Source organism: Hylobates moloch, unplaced genomic scaffold (assembly GCF_009828535.3).
Source record: "Hylobates moloch isolate HMO894 unplaced genomic scaffold, HMol_V3 SCAFFOLD_24, whole genome shotgun sequence".
Classification (NCBI taxonomy): Eukaryota; Metazoa; Chordata; class Mammalia; order Primates; family Hylobatidae; genus Hylobates; species Hylobates moloch.
The window spans coordinates 8,174,914-8,194,370 of NW_026652299.1; the positions used below are offsets into that span (position 1 = coordinate 8,174,914).

Here is a 19,457-nt window from a genome sequence, read left to right on the forward strand (position 1 = left end):
GACACTTGTAATCATTTTTTTTTTCAAATTAGTCAAAAACTATAGTTGTGTGGTTAAGAGTAACAGCTTTGGAATCTTCCAGTTATGGGTTCGAATTATAGCTCTGCAAATTCCCAGCTGGTAGCCTTAGGAAGGCTATTTAATATTGATTAGTCTAAATTTCCCAAATGGAAACAACAGGAAGAATAATATTGACCACAAAGGAGTATTATAAAAATAACCTTAAATAGTGAAATGTACACATAGCAATTGGCTGTACGTAAGTAAAAGTATGGTAAGTATACTAGAAATTGGAATTGTAATCATATGGACAGTTACGGGGTTTATTTAAATTCCCACTAGTCTAATAGTTTAGTTTATAGTATTTGTGATTCAAATTCTTTCTAAATGTTGTCCAAATGTCTGGAGAACTTCACTTTGTAAATTTGGAATGTCTCTAAGTTTTTTTGTCGGCACAGTATTTGAAGTTCCTCCCCAAATGTTGTAAATTTTTATCCCTAACGGCTCCATTGTTTTAAATGGCCTTGCAGTTTGTCTTATATGGTTTTGAATGTATTTGAGGATGTAAATATGGACTTGGAAGACAAACTGCTCAGGTTTGTAAATATCACAATACCAGGAGGAAGGCACAATGAATTTGTAGTTAAAAACTTGGGTTTTGGTCCCAGTTCCTGTTGTTATGAGACTCAGGTGACATAAGTCTTCTGAATACGCAAAACTTAATGCAAAATTCTCTTGTACCATGGTACAAGATGGTGTGCACATTTCGGCATGAAAGTTTAAAAGTGTACAAACTTATCTGAGGAATATGGTAGAAGTGAGAACTTGGACTATAAATTCAATTTCAGATCCCAATCGTATAATATTTATAAGGAAAAAATGAAATCTTTTATCATAGTAACAGGAAAATATTGTGAGAATATAGGAGGAAGCTTTATTCTGCACTGATAAAGTTGTACAAATAAAACAGTCCACTGAAGTATGATTTCTCTTATTCACTGAATGTTTGCATCCCCAAAATTAATATGTTGAAGCCCTAACCCTCATTGTGATGGTATTTGGAGAAAGGTCTTTGGGGGCAATGAGGTTTAGATAGGGTCATGAGGGTGGGGCTCTCCTGGTAGGATTAGTGCCCTTACAGAAAGAGGGAAAGATCAGAGCCCACTCTTTCTTGTATTTGAGGACGCAATGATCTTGTATTTGAGAAGGTGGCCATCTGCAAGCCAGGGTAAGGGCCCTCACCAGGAACTGACCATGCTGGTGCCCTCATCTTGGACTTCCAGCCTCCAGAACTGTGAGAAATAAATTTCCATTGTTTAAGCCACACAGTCTCTGGTATTTTGCTATAGCTTCCTGATCTGACTGAGACAATTTCCAAACCTTAGGTGGGCACATTTGAGGGAGTGTGATCTTGGTGATGAAGGGTCTGGAAACTTTGATTCATGATAAATTATTGAAAGTGCAGAGGAAGAAAGGAGAGCACTGAACAGGCTCTGCGAGTTACACTTTAAGTGTTTTAAAAATATTTAAGGGGCTGTTTGTTAGAAAAAGATCCTGCTGGAAATCTGACATTGACCAAAGTGGTTTTTCTAGTTGTGCTCTGGCTTGTCTTTCTCCTTGGTGTGGAGCACTGAGGGGGCCCAGCCCGCAGAAGCGCTGAGCATCACAAATCCAAGCTTACAGACAGGAGCTTCTGAAGTCTTTCTGGGTCTAATATTTGTTCAGGATCATTCTTCTTTTCCTGACGACTTTTTCTAAAACATTTTCATGACATGACACAAGCACATGGAAATTTCCAAAGAATATTTAAATGAGGTAATGGTTTCTTCTTAGATGCCAGTTAGATATTCAGAGAATAATACACACAAGGTGTCAAACAATAATGTTACCATTGTGCCTAGAGTTAGGGACCTGGAAGAAAAGATTAAAAGATTGTTGCTTTCATCTCTTTGTAAGACAGTAACCACCTGCAACTAGCGGGACAGATGGTACTAATTAGATCTGCCCATCCGTTACTTGGCAGAGGAATGGGCTGGAAATGGGAAAGGGTCAACCTTTCACCTGCTGGACACTCAAGGTGAGAAGAAAAAGGAAAGGGGCCAAGAACTAACTAACTGGCTAGAGAGTAATCATGGACTCAGGCTTTAGGTATTTGATCTTTTAGAATTCCAATTTCTGAAAAATAAAGGTGTTATATGTAATGAAATAGTTGGAAGTGGGAGGAACTACACATTTAAATAGAAAACTATAAATAAGCCAACGAAAAGAAAACACTCATAATTATCCAATATAATTTTTTATAGTTCATAGATTAAAAAATAATATATATATATATCATCTGCTGTCATCCTTCCAAACATATTACTTTTACTCTTAAACCAGCACCACTACTTATTTTCTATAATAGTGTATTCGTTTTCCATGTTTCTGTTTAGAAAGTGTAGGTAGAAAATGTATGAGCCTATCCTTAGGGAAAAATTCCATTCTCTAAACCACATGGCAATTCTCAGTGTGGATATTCCACTGGTCCAACGTGAGCAGAATTCCCCCGGGAAATTTATAGTACTCCAGGAGCAATCATATCTAATGTTTAACTCTGCAGGGCAACAGGAATGAGCCAGATGAAGAAAAGCCACAATTCAAGGCGCTTATGATAGTCCTAGAAGCTATTTAAGGAAAATTCTTTTATTGACAGAGGAGGGCTGGAGAAAGGAGAAGTGCTTGAGCAAATGAGAATGTCTGAATGTGGGCAAACCAGAGAACTGGGTAAAGTATCCATTCTTATTCCATAACAGGCTTTGAAATAGCACATGAGGCTGGGCATGGTGACTCGGGATTATAATCTCAGCACTTTGGGGTGCTGAGGCAGGAGGATTGCTTGAGTCTGGGAGTTCGAGACCAGCCTGGGCAACATAGTGAGACCCTGTCTCTACAAAAAATTTGAAAAAAAAAAAAAAAAAAGCTCCTGAGAGTTTAATATGAAAGTTCTCTTGAGATAATTAAAAAATAAAAAGTCTGCCCTTCAAAGCTAGAATATTGTGTTGTATGAAAGGAGAGAAGGTTAGCACTCCCCTTGACAAGGATGGAAGAGGAGCTCGGGCCTGACAACACGCATACAGTTAAGGCATTGCCATGTGGCATCTAACCATCGTTTTTAAGAGCTGCTTCACAGCAAAAGAAACTACCATCAGAGTGAACAGGCAACCTACAGAATGGGAGAAAATTTTTGCAACCTACTTATCTGACAAAGGGATAATATCCAGAATCTACAATGAACTCAAACAAATTTACAAGAAAAAAAACAACCCCATCAAAAAGTGGGCGAAGGACATGAACAGACACTTCTCAAAAGAAGACATTTATGCAGCCAAAAAACACATGAAAAAATGCTCATCATCACTGGCCATCAGAGAAATGCAAATCAAAACCACAATGAGATACCATCTCACACCAGTTAGAATGGCCATCATTAAAAAGTCAAGAAACAACAGGTGCTGGAGAGGATGTGGAGAAATAGGAACACTTTTACACTGTTGGTGGGACTGTAAACTAGTTCAACCATTGTGGAAGTCAGTGTGGCGATTCCTCAGGGACCTAGAACTAGAAATACCATTTGACCCAGCCATCCCATTACTGGGTATATACCCAAAGGACTATAAATCATGCTGCTATAAAGACACATGCACACGTATGTTTGTTGCGGCTCTATTCACAATAGCAAAGACTTGGAACCAACCCAAATGTCCAACAACGATAGACTGGATTAAGAAAATGTGGCACATACACACCATGGAATACTATGCAGCCATAAAAAATGATGAGTTCATGTCCTTTGTAGGGACATGGATGAAACTGGAAAACATCATTCTCAGTAAACTATCACAAGGACAAAAAACCAAACACCGCATGTTCTCACTCATAGGTGGGAATTGAACAATGAGAACTCATGGACACAGGAAGGGGAACATCACACTCCGGGGACTGTTGTGGGTTGGGGGGAGCGGGGAGGGACAGCATTAGGAGATATACCTAATGCTAAATGATGAGTTAATGGGTGCAGCAAACCAACACGGCACATGGATACATATGTAACAAACCTGCACGTTGTGCACATGTACCCTAAAGCCTAAGTTATAATAATAATAATAAAAAAAAGCTAGAATATTGTGTGGCAACTGAAAGAAAAAGCGAAACATTTCCAGTTTGGAGAATGAGTGTGTGTGTGTGTGTGTCTGTCCCTGTGTTCAACTGATAACTCTTTGAACATTTTAGTTGATAACTCTTAACATTTTGGGATCTACAATGTTACAAATTTCCCAACTGAGAGAAGACATCACTTTGGAGTTGGCTCTTCTGGTGCCACTGTGAACATCACAGATTTGCTAATATTTAGTTGAAGCAAGGCAAGCTCAGGTCGGAGAAGCTGGATAGCATTTGGGTTATGATGAAGGCGTAAGTTCTATAATAAAGTGATAGGCTTTGGATTATTCAAGTGGGGTTGGGCTTGAGAACAGCTGGTAGAACAAAGGAGAAATGTCATGAGATGAAGGAAATGGGATCCCTGGGTCATGAAGCAAGAGAATATCCTGTCATATGAAACATGTTTGGTGCTGTGTGAAATTCTCGAAGCAAAATATTAACGCAGAATGAAGATGGCCACTTTAAGACAATAATTTGAAATGGCTTTTCCAGAGAAGTGGAAAGATTAGTGAGAATATGGACAGCAAGGTCCTCTGAGACTGTTAACTAAAGGACACTCTGATTATATTCTAATATGCTAATACCAGTGAACTTGATACTGTGTGCCAGGGACTCTGTAAATAAGTGCATTTCATGAAATTCTTTTTACAATTGCCATGGTGAAGATATAACTTTTCCCTCCATTTTATAGATGTGGAAATGAAGGCCTAGAGAGATTAAATATTTGCTCTAGGTCTACATAGTAAATGGTGGAGACAGGATTTGAATACAGGTGGTGGTGTGTGGTGCAGGTACAAACTTCGGCTTAGCTGATGAGAGTAGACTTCCCTGAGGACTTGACAGGGGAGTAGCAATCTGGGAGAGTGTGTGTTCGGTAGACAGATGGAGCAGTCAAAGACCTTCAATGTGCTTGGGGTATTCAAAGAAGAGCCAGGGTACCAATGGGCTGGAATGCAATGGGCAAGGCAGGGAACAGTAAATGATGAAGTTGGAGAGCTTGTGGGTGACCAGATCATAAAGGACTTTGAAGACCTTGGAAGGAATTTGGATTTTTCTCAAAATGAAATGCAAGCCAGTTATATCAGTTTGCCTGTATTTTAGAACTAGAATCATGCTGGGTTGGGTAGAGAAAAAAATGAATATGGGAAATAGGAGAGACCATTCTCCTAGAGATGGCCTGAGTCAGATTTGGGGTAAGTGGGCAGATATTTTGGAAGACTCATCAGTGGTGATCACAATGTGGTGTCAAGCAAAGCATAAGAAATGAGGCAGAAGCCTCAGTGTAGAGTAGAAGGCCTCCCAACCTTCAGTTTTATTACAATCTATTGATGCAGTGAAGTTGATAACAGGCAGTGAAAACCAGCCACTCAATTCCACTATTAGAAGAATAGGTCAAGATAACTGCTTTCCACCTAAGTTTTGAGGAGAAATTTTGCATTTTGTTATCTATTTTTTAAAAGCAGCTCTATTCAGTAGAAGTAAGGATGCTAGGAAAGCTGACTCATGAAGGCTGCCTGGCTGGTTGCTCAGCTTGAAGAGTTTATTGCTTTGAAAAAGTGACCTTAAGTAGACGGAAGAAAGGAGTGCAAATAAAATAAAAGTTTTAAGGAAAAGCAAAAAGACAAGCACATTTTCTAATGGAGCTGATGTCTTACCACTCAATTAATTTCTGAGTCAAGGCCCAATCTTAATTCTGAATCGCCTTCTAGTTTTACTTATAAAGGGCTTTTCATTAAGCCAAATTAAGGAGATGGAGGTCCAGTTGTTTATCATCTAGCACTAAACCATTCTTACAAAAAGACACCTGTGCAAGCCATTTGGCTCTAGTCAAGTATTTTTCTTCAATTTAATTATGAATATAATTAGAATGAGTTAAGAGACAGGCTAGGCATTAGCCATAAAATTTCCATGCATGCATGCACACACACACACATTAAAAAGCAACCACAACAAAAATACTCACCGTGTCTGTGAGAATGTTAGTTTGCAGTGGAAACTAAAAAAAGTCTTTGTAAAATTTACCTTTGTTTCAATTTCAAATTTCCTTGAAATGCTGCAATAGAGGATATTTTTATACTGCATTATTTTTACATCTCTGGTTTCTTTGTGATGAACCTTTACACCCTGCTTTTTCTCTGGTTTTAAGGCAATTTGTCACTATCGTGCTTTCATGTTTAGCAACCGTTTTTAGTCAAGTGCCTTGCAAGCTCTGTTTCTTTTCTCCTAAAGAGTGTCATCATGGAGTTGATGATGCATCAGAAATAGTTTGACCAAAGGGCAAGATAAAGTCAAGAGTAAAGAAAATATTTGCAAATATACTTGACTGGCTTTTCCACCGACAATTACCTATTGAAAGTATACTCTAAAGGCAAAATGGAATAAAGGCCATAGGGGGGAAAAACCATTAGAACATGCAATAGGTACTTTTTGCCACAGGGCAATGTATTTAACTTAAATTATTTTTATCTGATGATGGTGTGGCTGATGTATAGACAGGGATATGAGTTCCGTTTAAGGACTAGGCATAGGATAATCTCTACTTTTGGTGACTAATAGTCTGCATTTTAATGGTGCTCAGTTAATATTATGGGTGCCATTTCTCACAACTTGTTTTACTCCTTAATTAATCATTTTAAAAAAACAGGCATTTAAAAAACACTCTCTTCAAAGGCATGTGTGACTGTGGCCTTTAAATTGAAGACTTGTATGTAACATCATTACTATCTCAATTTAGCGCTGACTTGCCTAATCTCTGTGTCCTATGCATACATACATTCATATGTATATATATATGAACACAATATATATGTTCATATGTTTTTATATATTACTATTAGATAGATTTACTTAGTCAAGCCAGAAAAAAACACCAAAAGAGATGGTATTGGAACCATAAATTTGCTTTTGATCACGGAGTTAGAAATGTATGGAACATTGCCCAGGAGTGGGAGGAAAAGTTATTTTTGTATACAAAAGGCAACTTTGGAAACTTACAATTCAACAAATCAACAACTGCCAGCTCACATACCCTGATTTGATTGTTACACACTGTATACATGTATCAAACCATCATCTTCTACCCCCTAAATATGTACAATTGTGCATCATTTAAAATAATAAAAGCTAAAACAGCTAGAGAAAAATTAGACACCTTAAGGCAGAATATATTTAAAAATGCAAACTTCTAAAAATAATAACTGCAATGCCTGAGATTAAAAAAAATTCACTGGCTGAGACTGACAACAGATGTTGAAGAAAATGGTATTAGTCCACCTGAAGGCACAGCAAGATCCATAAAAGACAAAATGGATAAACTGGACTTTATCAAAATTAAAAATGTCTGCTCTTCTGAAAACACTGTTAAAAGAAGGAAAACAAAGCCATAGAATGGGTGAAAATATTGGCAAGTTATATATTTGATAAAGAACTAACATTAAGAATATATAAGGAACTCTTGAAACTCAATAGCAAAGAAATAGCCAATTTTTTTGAAAAAGTAGAAGGTTTCTTAACTGCAGAAAATAATGGAATGGCCAATAAGCACATGAAAAGATGCTTAGCGTCATTAATCTTTAGTGAAATGCAAATTAAACCACAGGATACCACTTCACACATAGAATGGCTAAAATTAAAAACACTGACCACACCAAGTGTTGCTGAGGATGTGGGGAAACTGGAACTCTCATATACTGTTGACAGGAATTGAAAAATGGCTCAATGACTTTGGAAAACAGCTTAGCAATTTCTTAAAAAGTTCATATATACCTACCATATGAACCAGCTCTCCACTTCTAAGTATCACCAGGAAGACTAAAAGCATTTGTCCACACAAAACTTTGTATATAAATGTTCACAGATTTGTAAATGCTTCATTTGTAACAATCAAAGACTAGAAACAACCCAAATATCCATCAACAAATAAACAAATTGTGTTATATTCAAATAATGAAATATTACTCATTAACGAAAAATGAACTCTTAATATGACATGGATAAATCTCAAAATAATTATGTTGAATGAAAAAAAGCCTCTCCCCCAAAAGAGTGCATACTGTATGATTCCATTTATATAAAATTCTAGAAAATGTAAATATATCGATAGTGACAGAAAGCAGATCAGCAGTGCCTTGGGATGGGAGTGCAGAGAGGGTGGAAAGGGGAAGGAAAGAGGATTGCCAAGGATTAAGAGGAAACTTTTGGGAATAATAGAGATGTTCTTTATCCTGGTTGTGGTGCACACATTTGTCAAAACTTATCAAAGTTATGCTTTTAAAACATGGAGTTCATTGTATGCCAATTATACCTCAGTAGAACTAGAAAAAAAATCCTCAATTATTAAAAATTAAAAATAAACTATAGAAAGATTAAGGAAAGGGTGGGAAGGAGTACATGCTCACCTTATGAATGGAAGAGTTAGCAGATATTGTTGAATGTTGATGAAACAAGAAAAAGAGGTTTAGGCATATTATTTAGCTTGCAATTATAATATATGGCTACAATATACTAAAAGAAGTGGAGTAGAATGAAACAATATTAGGTAACAGATATTATCCACGGTTGATAAATCAAAAGTAGAGATATTATCTAGAGTTGTGAAAGTAACCAGAAGAGATAAAAATTAAAATCATTAAATGAGGTTTCCTCTCACGAGTACGTCAGGGGATATGATGTGATAGGGCCCAATTCATTGCTTTTCATCCTAACTTCTTCTGTAAGATTTTGTTTGTTGAATATTGTTAATTTGATCAAGTAAATAATTATAAGAATCTTAATAAAATTAAAATACTCATATGAAATAGAAAAGTAACATTGTGTACATATAAATAAATTTCAAAAGGAGATGTTGAACAACTGATCATAGAAATCAGAGTGCAGGGTTAAAAGGTACCCAGAGAAGTCAACATTTAAGGCATGAATGCTTTTAATATCTAGTACTAAACATTGAAATATCACTCACTCTTGGAAAGTTCTACTTTATTTCTAACCTAAAACTCCAATACTGAAATTCCTGACCATTAATTTAATTCTAAACTCAGCTTTTAAAATGTAGAAAAAATGGTTGTAGTCTTACATAAGATGACATAGGACATATGGGTCTTCTGTGGGATGATATAAAATATAGATACTTGGCAATAGCTATTGCTCAAGGCAATATACAATGATACAATTTATGTTTGTATTTGAATGCCAAGTCTAGTTTTTTGAGCTATGTGCATTTAGAACTCCTCTAAAAACTACTTTCTTTTTAAATAGCTTACTGAGTGCCTAACACGGAGTAAGAAACTACTGTTCTATTTCATTCTCATAGTAACTACTTTATGAGCTAGAAATTATTGTGCAGATGATCTTTCCATTTCTCCAATATCTTCTGCTTTCTTATTTTGAGAATTACATGAGACAATTATTAGAAATGCCAATGGGTTTTTCTCCTCCCTTTCTCTTTTTCGGGAACTTTGGGAAAAATGCAGACATTAAAACAGAAAAAACATTGCTTGTTGTCTTTTTTCTTGGGATCTGTAGAGTTACCAGAAGAAAAAGATGGGAACAGTGGTAAAGTTAGTACATTTCCTAGGATTTAGATCTACTGGAAATGTCTGGACCCCTGCAGGCCTCTAGCCACAAGATTGCATCACCTATCATAAAACTCCCTGGCTGTGCTTTTCTACTGAGTTCACATTTACAGTACTAATAATGCCTTCAGCACAAGTCATTTCCAGGGAATTAAGTCCTTGCAGTCAGTGGGTTAAATCCGCATGAAATAACCCGCAGGTGACCCAATTGGATTGACCTCAAGTATAGAATTTCAGATCAATAGCTGCTGTACTTGGATTCTGAGATATAAAACAATCCCTAGTGTTTTTGTTACCCCAATGAGTATTATCAGACAAGGGATTACTATGGCAATGGCAGGGTCTTATGATATTAATGGGGTTTTTTTTTGGTCCAAAAAGAAGTTATTTTAAAAAGTAAATGCCTTCTGTTCACTCTTCTTGGACTATTTGATAACTTTCAAACACATAATAAAAATTAAAGTAATTCAGACTGCACCAGTGGTCATTAATTGCTTGTACTAGAAACAGCATTTTCTCCTCAGATGCACAGTATTCCAGTTGGATGCAAAATTCCGTTTGGTCTAACCAGCTTTTAACTCTTCAATGAAAGAGTAACAGATCTCTCAATCTGAGGCCAAATAAAAATGTTAACTCTTCACAAACTGGGCTTGGGAGTAATAAAAGAGAAAAGGGAGATAATGTTATGACAACATGTACCATGACATCAACTGACATGATGTTTTACTTGTGTGTAACCAAAAAACAGAAACCATTTTAAGTATTTACACCAACAGAGGGAATTAATTGGATGCAGAGAATTGGTTACCCATATAAAGAAGCAGCTGAGAACCAGATAAAGAAGAAAGGAGTAACCAAGAAAGTAGACACACCAGGAAGCCACTAACTTCTCCAGGCTGGGAAAGCAAAGAAAGGAGAGTCTGTGTCACCAGATGGGAGCTGAAACCAGACAGGCCCTGTCTGGTCAAAGCTGAAGTTGTAAAGGGGAAGGAGCCTCAGGCTGAAAAGCTACCGGAGGTAGATGGGTGGCAAGGGTGAACGGGTTGGGGATAAACTCATGAACTGCTGGCCTTTGTCTTCTCTCTCTTTCTGCTGTCTCCTTTCAGTGGCTTTGACCGGGTGCAACAGCATCTCAAGGGCACATGTAAGTTTGGAGATTTCTCAAAGAACTTAAAACGGAGCTACCACTGGGCCCAGCAATCCCATTACTGGGTATATATCCAAAAGCAAACAAATCGTTCCACCAAAAAGACACAAGCACTTGAATGTTCATCGCAGCACTATTCACGATAGCAAAGATATGGAATCAACCTAGGTGCCCAGTGATGGTGGACTGGATAAAGAAAATGTGGTACATACACACAGAATACTACACAGCCATAAAAAAACAATGAAATCATGTCCTGTGGAGCAACACGGATACAGCTGAAGGCCATTATCCTAAGCAAATTGATGCAGAGACAGAAAACCAAATACCCCATGTTCTTATAAGTGGGAGCTAAACACGGGGTACACATGGACATAAAGATGGCAACAATAGACACTAGGGACAACTAGATGGGAGAGGGAGGGAGGTGAGCAAGAGTTGAAAAACTGTTGGGTAGCATGCTCTATACCTGGGTGATGGCATTATTTGTACCCCAAACCTCAGCATCACGCAGTATACCCAGGTAACAAACCTGCACATGTACCTTCTTAATCGAAAATAAAAGTCGAAAGAAAAAACACCACTAACAGAAAGAGAATCTGCAAAATAGAGCTGGCTAGGACCAACCCCCCTATGGTACAGAGAATAAAAGGGAAGGACTAGGATCTGAGGACAAAGAGGCCCAGACCCAGCCTCTTTGTCCTCAATTCATCCTCTCCTGTGAATTTACTTTACCTGGTTGCTCCCTTTCCATATAAAGCCGAAAACTTGTGAGTGGATCTGTTGAGTTTCTCACTGTATAGATTTTTACAAGAGGCTATGTAAGCTGTGATAAAGCCCTGCGATGGGGTATAAATGTTCTTAAAATTTTGAAAGACTTTTTAGTACAATTGGTACACCTGGAGAGAAACTATTTCCTCTGGTGTGGTTTTTACCATTGCCAAGGAACTAGGTGGCCATTCTATCATTGCTTAAGAATATTTAAATATGAATTACAACCTAGAGTTTTTCCTAGGTTTAGAACACAAGGACTAGCTTCAAGGTTATATCAAAAATACATGGGTTAGTAAATGTACGTCTCTGTCCAACATCATATTTCTCAGCCCCATTACCCTGTTGGTTGATCCCTCCATTTTACATATTAAAAAATAATGACATTCTGCTATTCTGTTTTGAGTTGAAGCAAGGTTGCTGAGTGTCTTAGTCCATTTGGCCTACTATAAAAAATGCCACAAATTTAGCAATTTATAAACAACAGAAATTTCTTTCTCACTGTTCTGGAGTCTTGGAAGTATGAAACCAAGTTGACAGCAGATTTAATGTATTGGTGAGGGCCTACTCTCTGGCTAATAGATGGCAACTTCTAGTTGTGCCATCACATGGTGGAAGAAGATACAGGTTTCTCTTGAGCTTCTTTTATAAGGCCACTAGCCCCACTCATGAAGGCTCTGCCCTAATGACCTAATCTCCATCTAAAGCCCCCCATCTCTTAATACCATCACCTTGGGGGTGAGAACTTCAACATATACGTTTTGATGGGACACAAACTTTCAGATCATAATGAGAGGTGAAGCCAGCTGGAATTCCTGGGTCGAGTGGGGACTTGGAGAACTTTTCTGTCTTACAAGAGGATTGTAAAAACGCACCAATCAGTGCTCTGTAAAAATGCACCAATCAGTGCTCTCTAGCTAGCAAGGGGATTATAAATGCACCAATCAGTGCTCTCTAGCTAGCAAGGGGATTATAAATGCACCAATCAGTGCTCTGTAAAGTGCACCAGGATTCTAAAAGTAGCCAATTGTGGGGAGGATTGAAAAAAGGGCATTCTGATAGGACAGAAACAGAATATGGGAGGGGACAAATAAGGGAATAAAAGCTGGCCACCCCAGCCAGCAGCGGCAACCCGCTTGGGTCCCCTTCCACGCTGTGGAAGCTTTGTCCTTTCACTCTTCCAATAAACCTTGCTACCCCTCACTCTTTGGGTCTGTGCCATCTTTAAGAGCTGTAACACTCACCTAGAAGGTCTATGGCTCCATTCTTGAAGTCAGCGAGACCAAGAACCCACCAGCAGGAAGCATCTCCTGACACATTAACACTGAGTTTGATTCTCCTTGTGTTGAACACTGAAGGAAGAAGTCTCCTCTCTCTTCTCTTCCAAATTACATTATCAAACAAACCTCATATGGAGAAACACTGTTAGCACTGTTTGTGCACCCTCTTACATTTTTAAAAGACTTTCTTAGGCACTTTCTTATTCATTCTCGCCATAACCCATTTTATAGGTATTGGCAGAAACCCTTGCCAGAGCCATCAATCCCAGTAATCTGCTGCCTGCCTCAACTCTGCCATGTTCCATTCTTACCATGCCTATATTTCTGAAATTCTATACAATTTGGACTTAAGTCTAGAATATCCCTGAGATGATCCTACTCCTTAGAGAAATTCAAAGGACATACTCTCATGTGGGTTTGGAGGGTCTGCTTTCCATATCTCTTAAGCTAAGAAAATGCCTTTCCTAATATCTTTAGAATCAGGTGAACTAAAGGAAGCTTAAATGATGGATATCCTAGTTATAGCCCCTAAATAGCACATACCGAAGTATGTTTCCAAATGAGATCATCCTCACTCGAACATGGGGAGACGATGATGTGAAATTTATATGACTTCTTTAAATGTACACAATCAGAAATAGGCATCCAAATACAAAGTCCCTCCAATTTCCTACCAGAACACCGTTCCAACATTGTAAGTTGCTTGGGTGTTCCAAGACAGAATATCAGAAAAAGCAGTTATAGAAATGCCTGCTTGTTTATTTTTTATTTCTCCTATTCAAATGAAGTTAAGAGAGCCTGCTTAACTATTAAACATTGCTCTTCTGAAGTAGAGGGGTCATGAGACGAAGTCATGACAAGGAATAAGAGTTCCAGCCTCAACTCAAAACCCATAGTTAGAGTACTGTTACTACATTCAACAACAACAGCAGCAGCAATAACAACAACAAAATCTGAAATTGCGAGCAAGCAACAAGAGAAAGACCTTGGGAGAGAAATTTCTTCTTTTTCTTGGTACCATTTTGCCAGAGCTTTAAACAACGGTAAAGGCTTTGTGAGTGACAGAATTAGAGGGCATGTTGAGGGGCTGTTTTCACAGAACCCCTAAATCTCCACTTCTGCTAATGGGAACACGGCACACCCAGCCATCCAAGATCAGACCTCCCGAGTACAGTATTTTTTTTTTCTTGGAGATTTGTCTCGTTACGATTTTAATTAAGCTCCTGCCAGGCTTGCAAGGTTTTTAATTTTACCTTTCTTTCTTCTTTCTTTTTCTTCCTTAAATCAGCTGGCTTGCCAGGAAACTTTTTCCAAGCTGTCACAGTTACAGTAAGCATACCCTAAGATATTAAATTTAGAGACGTACCAGTATTTGCTTCTCCAAGGATTAATAGCAGAAGTACCCTTGCATTTGGAAAAGATTTTCATTGATTCATTCATTCATTTACTCACTTTTACTTAAGTGTGTGTGTGTGTGTTTTATGAATAAAAAAACAGAAAAGGAAGCTCCATGGAGTGTACAATGACTACTGGTTAGTAATATAACTCACTCTCTTACAAAGTCACCAAGTTAACAGAAGAAACTTGCCATTACTTAATTTGATAATCACGCAGCTCATAAGCAAATTATGGCTGTTTACTAGTGTTGGTGGGTGAAGGGTGAGTGAACCAAGATAACATGATGTCTTAGTTGATAATTTAACACATATTTCATGAAATGTAATATTTAATTCACTTAGGGTTCTTTTCAAGACCGCTTTGTATTCAAACTCATTGCAATTCTGAAAGTATAAAGGCAGAGACGAGGGGTGCACACAGTGAACCCTTTAAAGCAGATTTGATGAGACACTATTTCATTTGAGGACACTTAGTTAAATTGGCTACCCTAAATAGGATGTCATTTTTTTTTCCTAATTAAAACAAACAAACAAACCTCAGATAATACTGCAGGGCCAGAAATAAAACAAGCCATCAAAACACAAAAACGAAAACATAAGATACGGAGCATCGGGGATACTATCTGTTCCCCATGATTATTATTATAATCATTCTTATTATTTACTTAATAATTCCAGGATGTCAGGTTATTCCACCACCTGCCCTTTTCTGTGAGGTACTTACTGATCGCTTCCACAAACCGCTCAAAGAAACTGTAAGGGAAGAGCGGCTCAGGCAGCTCCCGGAAAAACATCTTCAGTGCTCCGGTGACAACGTGGATGTCCTCCCACTGGCTGTCGTCCAAATTCAGCTTCTCTTCTGGGAAAACACGAGGAGAAATGGAACAACTGGTTTTAATGAAACAATTACAAGACACTAATTATTATGTTAATGTTTGCCTACTATCATCAGCAACCGTTAACAGCCTTCTGCACCTAGAGGTTTGGTGCTGTGCATTTTTTTTTCCTCCCTCTTTCCGTAGGAAGGGAACATTTTCAATGGAATACCATCTGTAGGAATGCAGCTAACAAAAAAACAAGAGACACAAAGAGACAGTGCCATTGACACAGTATGTCAGATACATTTATTCCCATAATGCATCAGTTATAATGCATCAGTATGAAAATTAGCATCACAGCTCAACATGATTCAAAGCTATTTGGTTTTGAGGCCGAGGGGCTAAGAGTTGCCAATGATGGCCGGCTCAAGGGACCAGCCTAAAGGCCTTCCTGAGCCAACAGGAGACATATGCTAAACATGGCAATAGAAAATGAGTTATTGCTTTACATGTGTTAGCCTTGCTATGTACAAGGGAATAATGGGTAACACTTTTTCCCTTTTTTTGCCTGAATATAAAGTCAGCAAGGAATAGAATACTGAGTGAGAAAGGATATTAATTCTTTTCTTACTGCTTCAAAATCTTTTTTTTTTTTTTTTTAGTTCTCATTTCAGTGAGGAAAATATGCCCAGCAACAATATTAGACAGACCCCTGTTGGCCTACGTAGGCTATGCAAAGCTGTCAAAAATGATAACACACTAAAGACAAACCACAAGTGCTTACCAACTCTTTAGAAACAACAGAAATATTTGCTTGGGAAGCTTGAGTGAGTGGAGATGTTGAAATATTAAAGGAAGTAAATGCCAAAATGAAGGTTTTAGTAGAAATAAAGTGTGCTGGGCAATTAATTTTGTCATTTTCACCCTCAATATGAATGTCTGGAATTAGTCTCATCCAAGAAGTGGATGCATTCATGTCTGAAAGGGACATCTTGACATAAAATGAAAAGGAAGCAAGGTACAAAGGCACTGCTGTCGAGCCAGACGATTTGTCTTTCTAAACGTGTAACATGGAAAAGGTTTTGGATTCTGGGCCTCATGAAAACTTAAACTAATCACTTTAGACAATCCGGGGGTTAACTGAAGAGCTGAGAATCCTGGCAAGCGCTGAGGTATTTGGTCAACTGAAAATTTGTTTCTTTACTGATGTCTTGGGCTCACATTCACATGTCCCTTGGATGTCAGTTTTATGAATGCAGAGGAGCATTTTGCACCAAAATGTAAGAAAAGCTGAGAATTGTCACTGTAGGGATTCTCTGCATGGGCTGTTTTGCTAATATTGTTCACGTCCTTTTAAAAATATTAGCCCAAATCTTCAGCAGATTTTTTTTTTTTTTTAAAATAAATGAACTATCGTTTCTGAGGCTTATAGTAAGTGGTGTTCCTGCTCAACAGTGTGTTTGCAAAGAAAAGACATGAAGGTGAATCTGTTTATTTCAGATGGGCTAATCTTCCCTTTCAGTCTTCATTCCTACCTCGGTCATAACACAATAATATGATCCACAACAAAATCAGCAGAGGAGACCTTCTTTCTGCCCTGCAATCATTTTTGATTGATTGTATTTCAACAATTAGTCTTTTATTTGGCTACACACTATTGAAATAGGCCGACAGCATCTTAGCAGGCCAGCTTTAAACAGTCAACTGTTAACAATAGCATCAAAAAGGGAGACCTGATGGGGTTTACTGTCACTTTAAAGAACGGGGTTTTCACATTGTTGAAATCTGTCAGATATTTTGAAATGTCCCTCTCACTATGGTGCCACACCCCCTGCGTGCCCTTATAATAAAATTGGTTTTACTCCTGATTAAATCATTTTCTCCCTACCCACTACCATACTTCTCATAATGGACCTGTGTGCTCTACAGCTGGTGTTCTTCCCATGGTACCAATTCTTACTTTATCTTTTAAGCACTTTGCTGCTAAGATCTCATGCAGAGTGCTTATGTTTTGTTAAGAGCTTCATTCTTAGAGAAATAGCTTAACACATGTTCTAAAAATGTTGTACAACTTATTGCTTAAAACACATTTAGAAAATGTATAAGTACTGTAGCTTTGGCACTGAACTTTAAGTGGAAACCTAAACACACACACACAAACACACACACACACACACACACACACACACACAAACTATCTCTACCAAAAATTTATCAGAAAAGTCCAACACAAAATGCCATTTTGGTGCACAAGTTTGAAATTGCTAAAGGAAAGTGTTCAGCAGGTAAAAAAGAGAATGATTTTAACTTGAGCAAGGAAACAACAACAGCAGCAACAAATAATGGCTCAACCAAAGGAAAACAGCATTAATATTACTCATCTCCACATTAATATCAGTTAATTCAAATGAACATGAAAATTGAATATAGTGATATATAAAGAAAATTTACCAATGAATAGATACCATTATATCTACTGAAAATACCATATAATATTAACTGTGTCCCTTAAACCAACATTCCTACTATAGATTCCTACGTAGTTTCCATTTAAAGAAATAATAATTTGTAGCCCTTCAGCAAGTAGCTTAAATAGGCAATACGGCAAATAGTTGGAAAGAGTATTTTGAAATATAATACTAATTTTTATATCAAGTTTTCATAATCAACCAAGGTTAAGATCCCTTGTAAACCAGATGATGTTCAGTAAATTTTGCAAGGCCGCTGTAGTTTATCTAAACATGAAGTTATGTCCATATAGTATGCCTTCTCATGAAGCCAACCAGTCCTCAAGGTGAACTAACCATAACCCTATCCTGGTGTTAACAGGCATTATTACAAATATGTTTGCATTATTTGATAAGCATTTTCTAACTAGATTCTACACAGTGATGATGTCTTATACTTTTCCGTTTTCTAATAGAGTCGAGTTTCTCAAAAGCGCCACACTATTGACATTTGGGGCTGGAAAATTCTTTGTGGTGGGAACTGTCTTGTACATTCTAGTATGTTTAGCAGTATCCCTGACCTGTATCTAACAGAGGCCAGTAGCATTTCCCAGTGGGGATGATAAACATTGTGTCTAGAGATTGCCACGTATCTCCCCATGGTGCAAAATTATTCTTGGTTGAGAGCCACTATAGTGAAGTCCATAAGTGTCTATAGAAGTAACTCAACAAAGATTTATGAAGTCTACCGTAGGTGGCCAGGGAACTAGAAAATTAGATACACACATATTGATATTTCCTTAATATGAACTTAAGAGTTGGTAATTATTCTTGACAAAATCATAACTTTTTATAGAACAAAATCCATATGAGCTCGTTCAGGGTACTTTGCAACAAAAGCGATAACCAACAATTATTTAGAGCTTACACTGTGCCAGGGACTGTGCTATGCACTCTACATTCATTATTTAATTTAATGCTTTCAGCAAGGAATGAGGAAGATGCTATTGTTATCATCATGTCCATTTTACAGATAGGGAAAGTGAGGCATAGGTAGATTAAACAATTTTCCCATGGCTGCGAAGTGATGAAACCAGGATAAAGAGCCAGTAAGCCCCCACTATGTTTAAAATCACTGTGTTCAGACTACTTAATCTTGGCTGGCAGAAGCAGAAAGGGAAAAGGCAAATAAACAGTAATTGCAAATGGTAGTCGATTGACTATTATGTCAAGATTGTAATTTTTACATTTTATCCTTAAATGTCTTACTTGAGGCTATGCTTTTACCTGTAAACTGACTCTCATCTTTGGTAATTACAGACTTGTAGAAGGCACAGATTCTTATATAAACAGTTACAAAACAAATTGGTAATAAGAAGCAACTGCATTAGGAAATGGGCAGAGATGGAGCAAATTGCTAGGTAGCAAGGGAGTGAAGAGGAAATATGATAGAGTGGGGAAAAGACCACATGAAACACCCATTCCAGGACTGGATTTACCAGTAATTAATTGTATATCTATTTATTTATTTGTAAAATGAAGATAGAAGGATAATTGTTGGTATCAAATGGGAAAATGTATCTGAAAAACATTTGAAAGCATAAGGAATCAAACACATCCAATATGTCACCAGAATGAGGCAGGTGAGTAAAGGCCAAAATGGTAAAATAAAAAAGGGACTAAGGCAACTGAAACATTGAACAAACATTGTAAGCCAGCCTGGTTGTTTGAGGATTTATCTCAGTGTGATGCAGTTTCTTGAATGGGATCAACAAAAACTACATTGCTATAAAGAACTACCTGGGCCTGGTTAATTTACAAAGAAAA

General features: G+C 37.6%; 1 protein-coding gene and 1 pseudogene across 2 annotated transcripts in view; one reads left to right on the forward strand and one right to left on the reverse strand.

The window, feature by feature from the left end:
* The window catches only part of ARHGAP15 (Rho GTPase activating protein 15), a 645,466-nt gene that overhangs the window by 128,329 nt on the left and 497,680 nt on the right, over nucleotides 1-19,457 (reverse strand). For both annotated transcript variants that reach the window (XM_032145612.2, XM_058434361.1), the window contains one exon: nucleotides 15,090-15,224. In XM_032145612.2, coding sequence (XP_032001503.1) covers nucleotides 15,090-15,224 — 135 coding nt within the window. The remainder of the gene's footprint in view (nucleotides 1-15,089; nucleotides 15,225-19,457) is intronic.
* LOC116463070 (U6atac minor spliceosomal RNA) lies at nucleotides 3,039-3,157 on the forward strand (annotated as a pseudogene).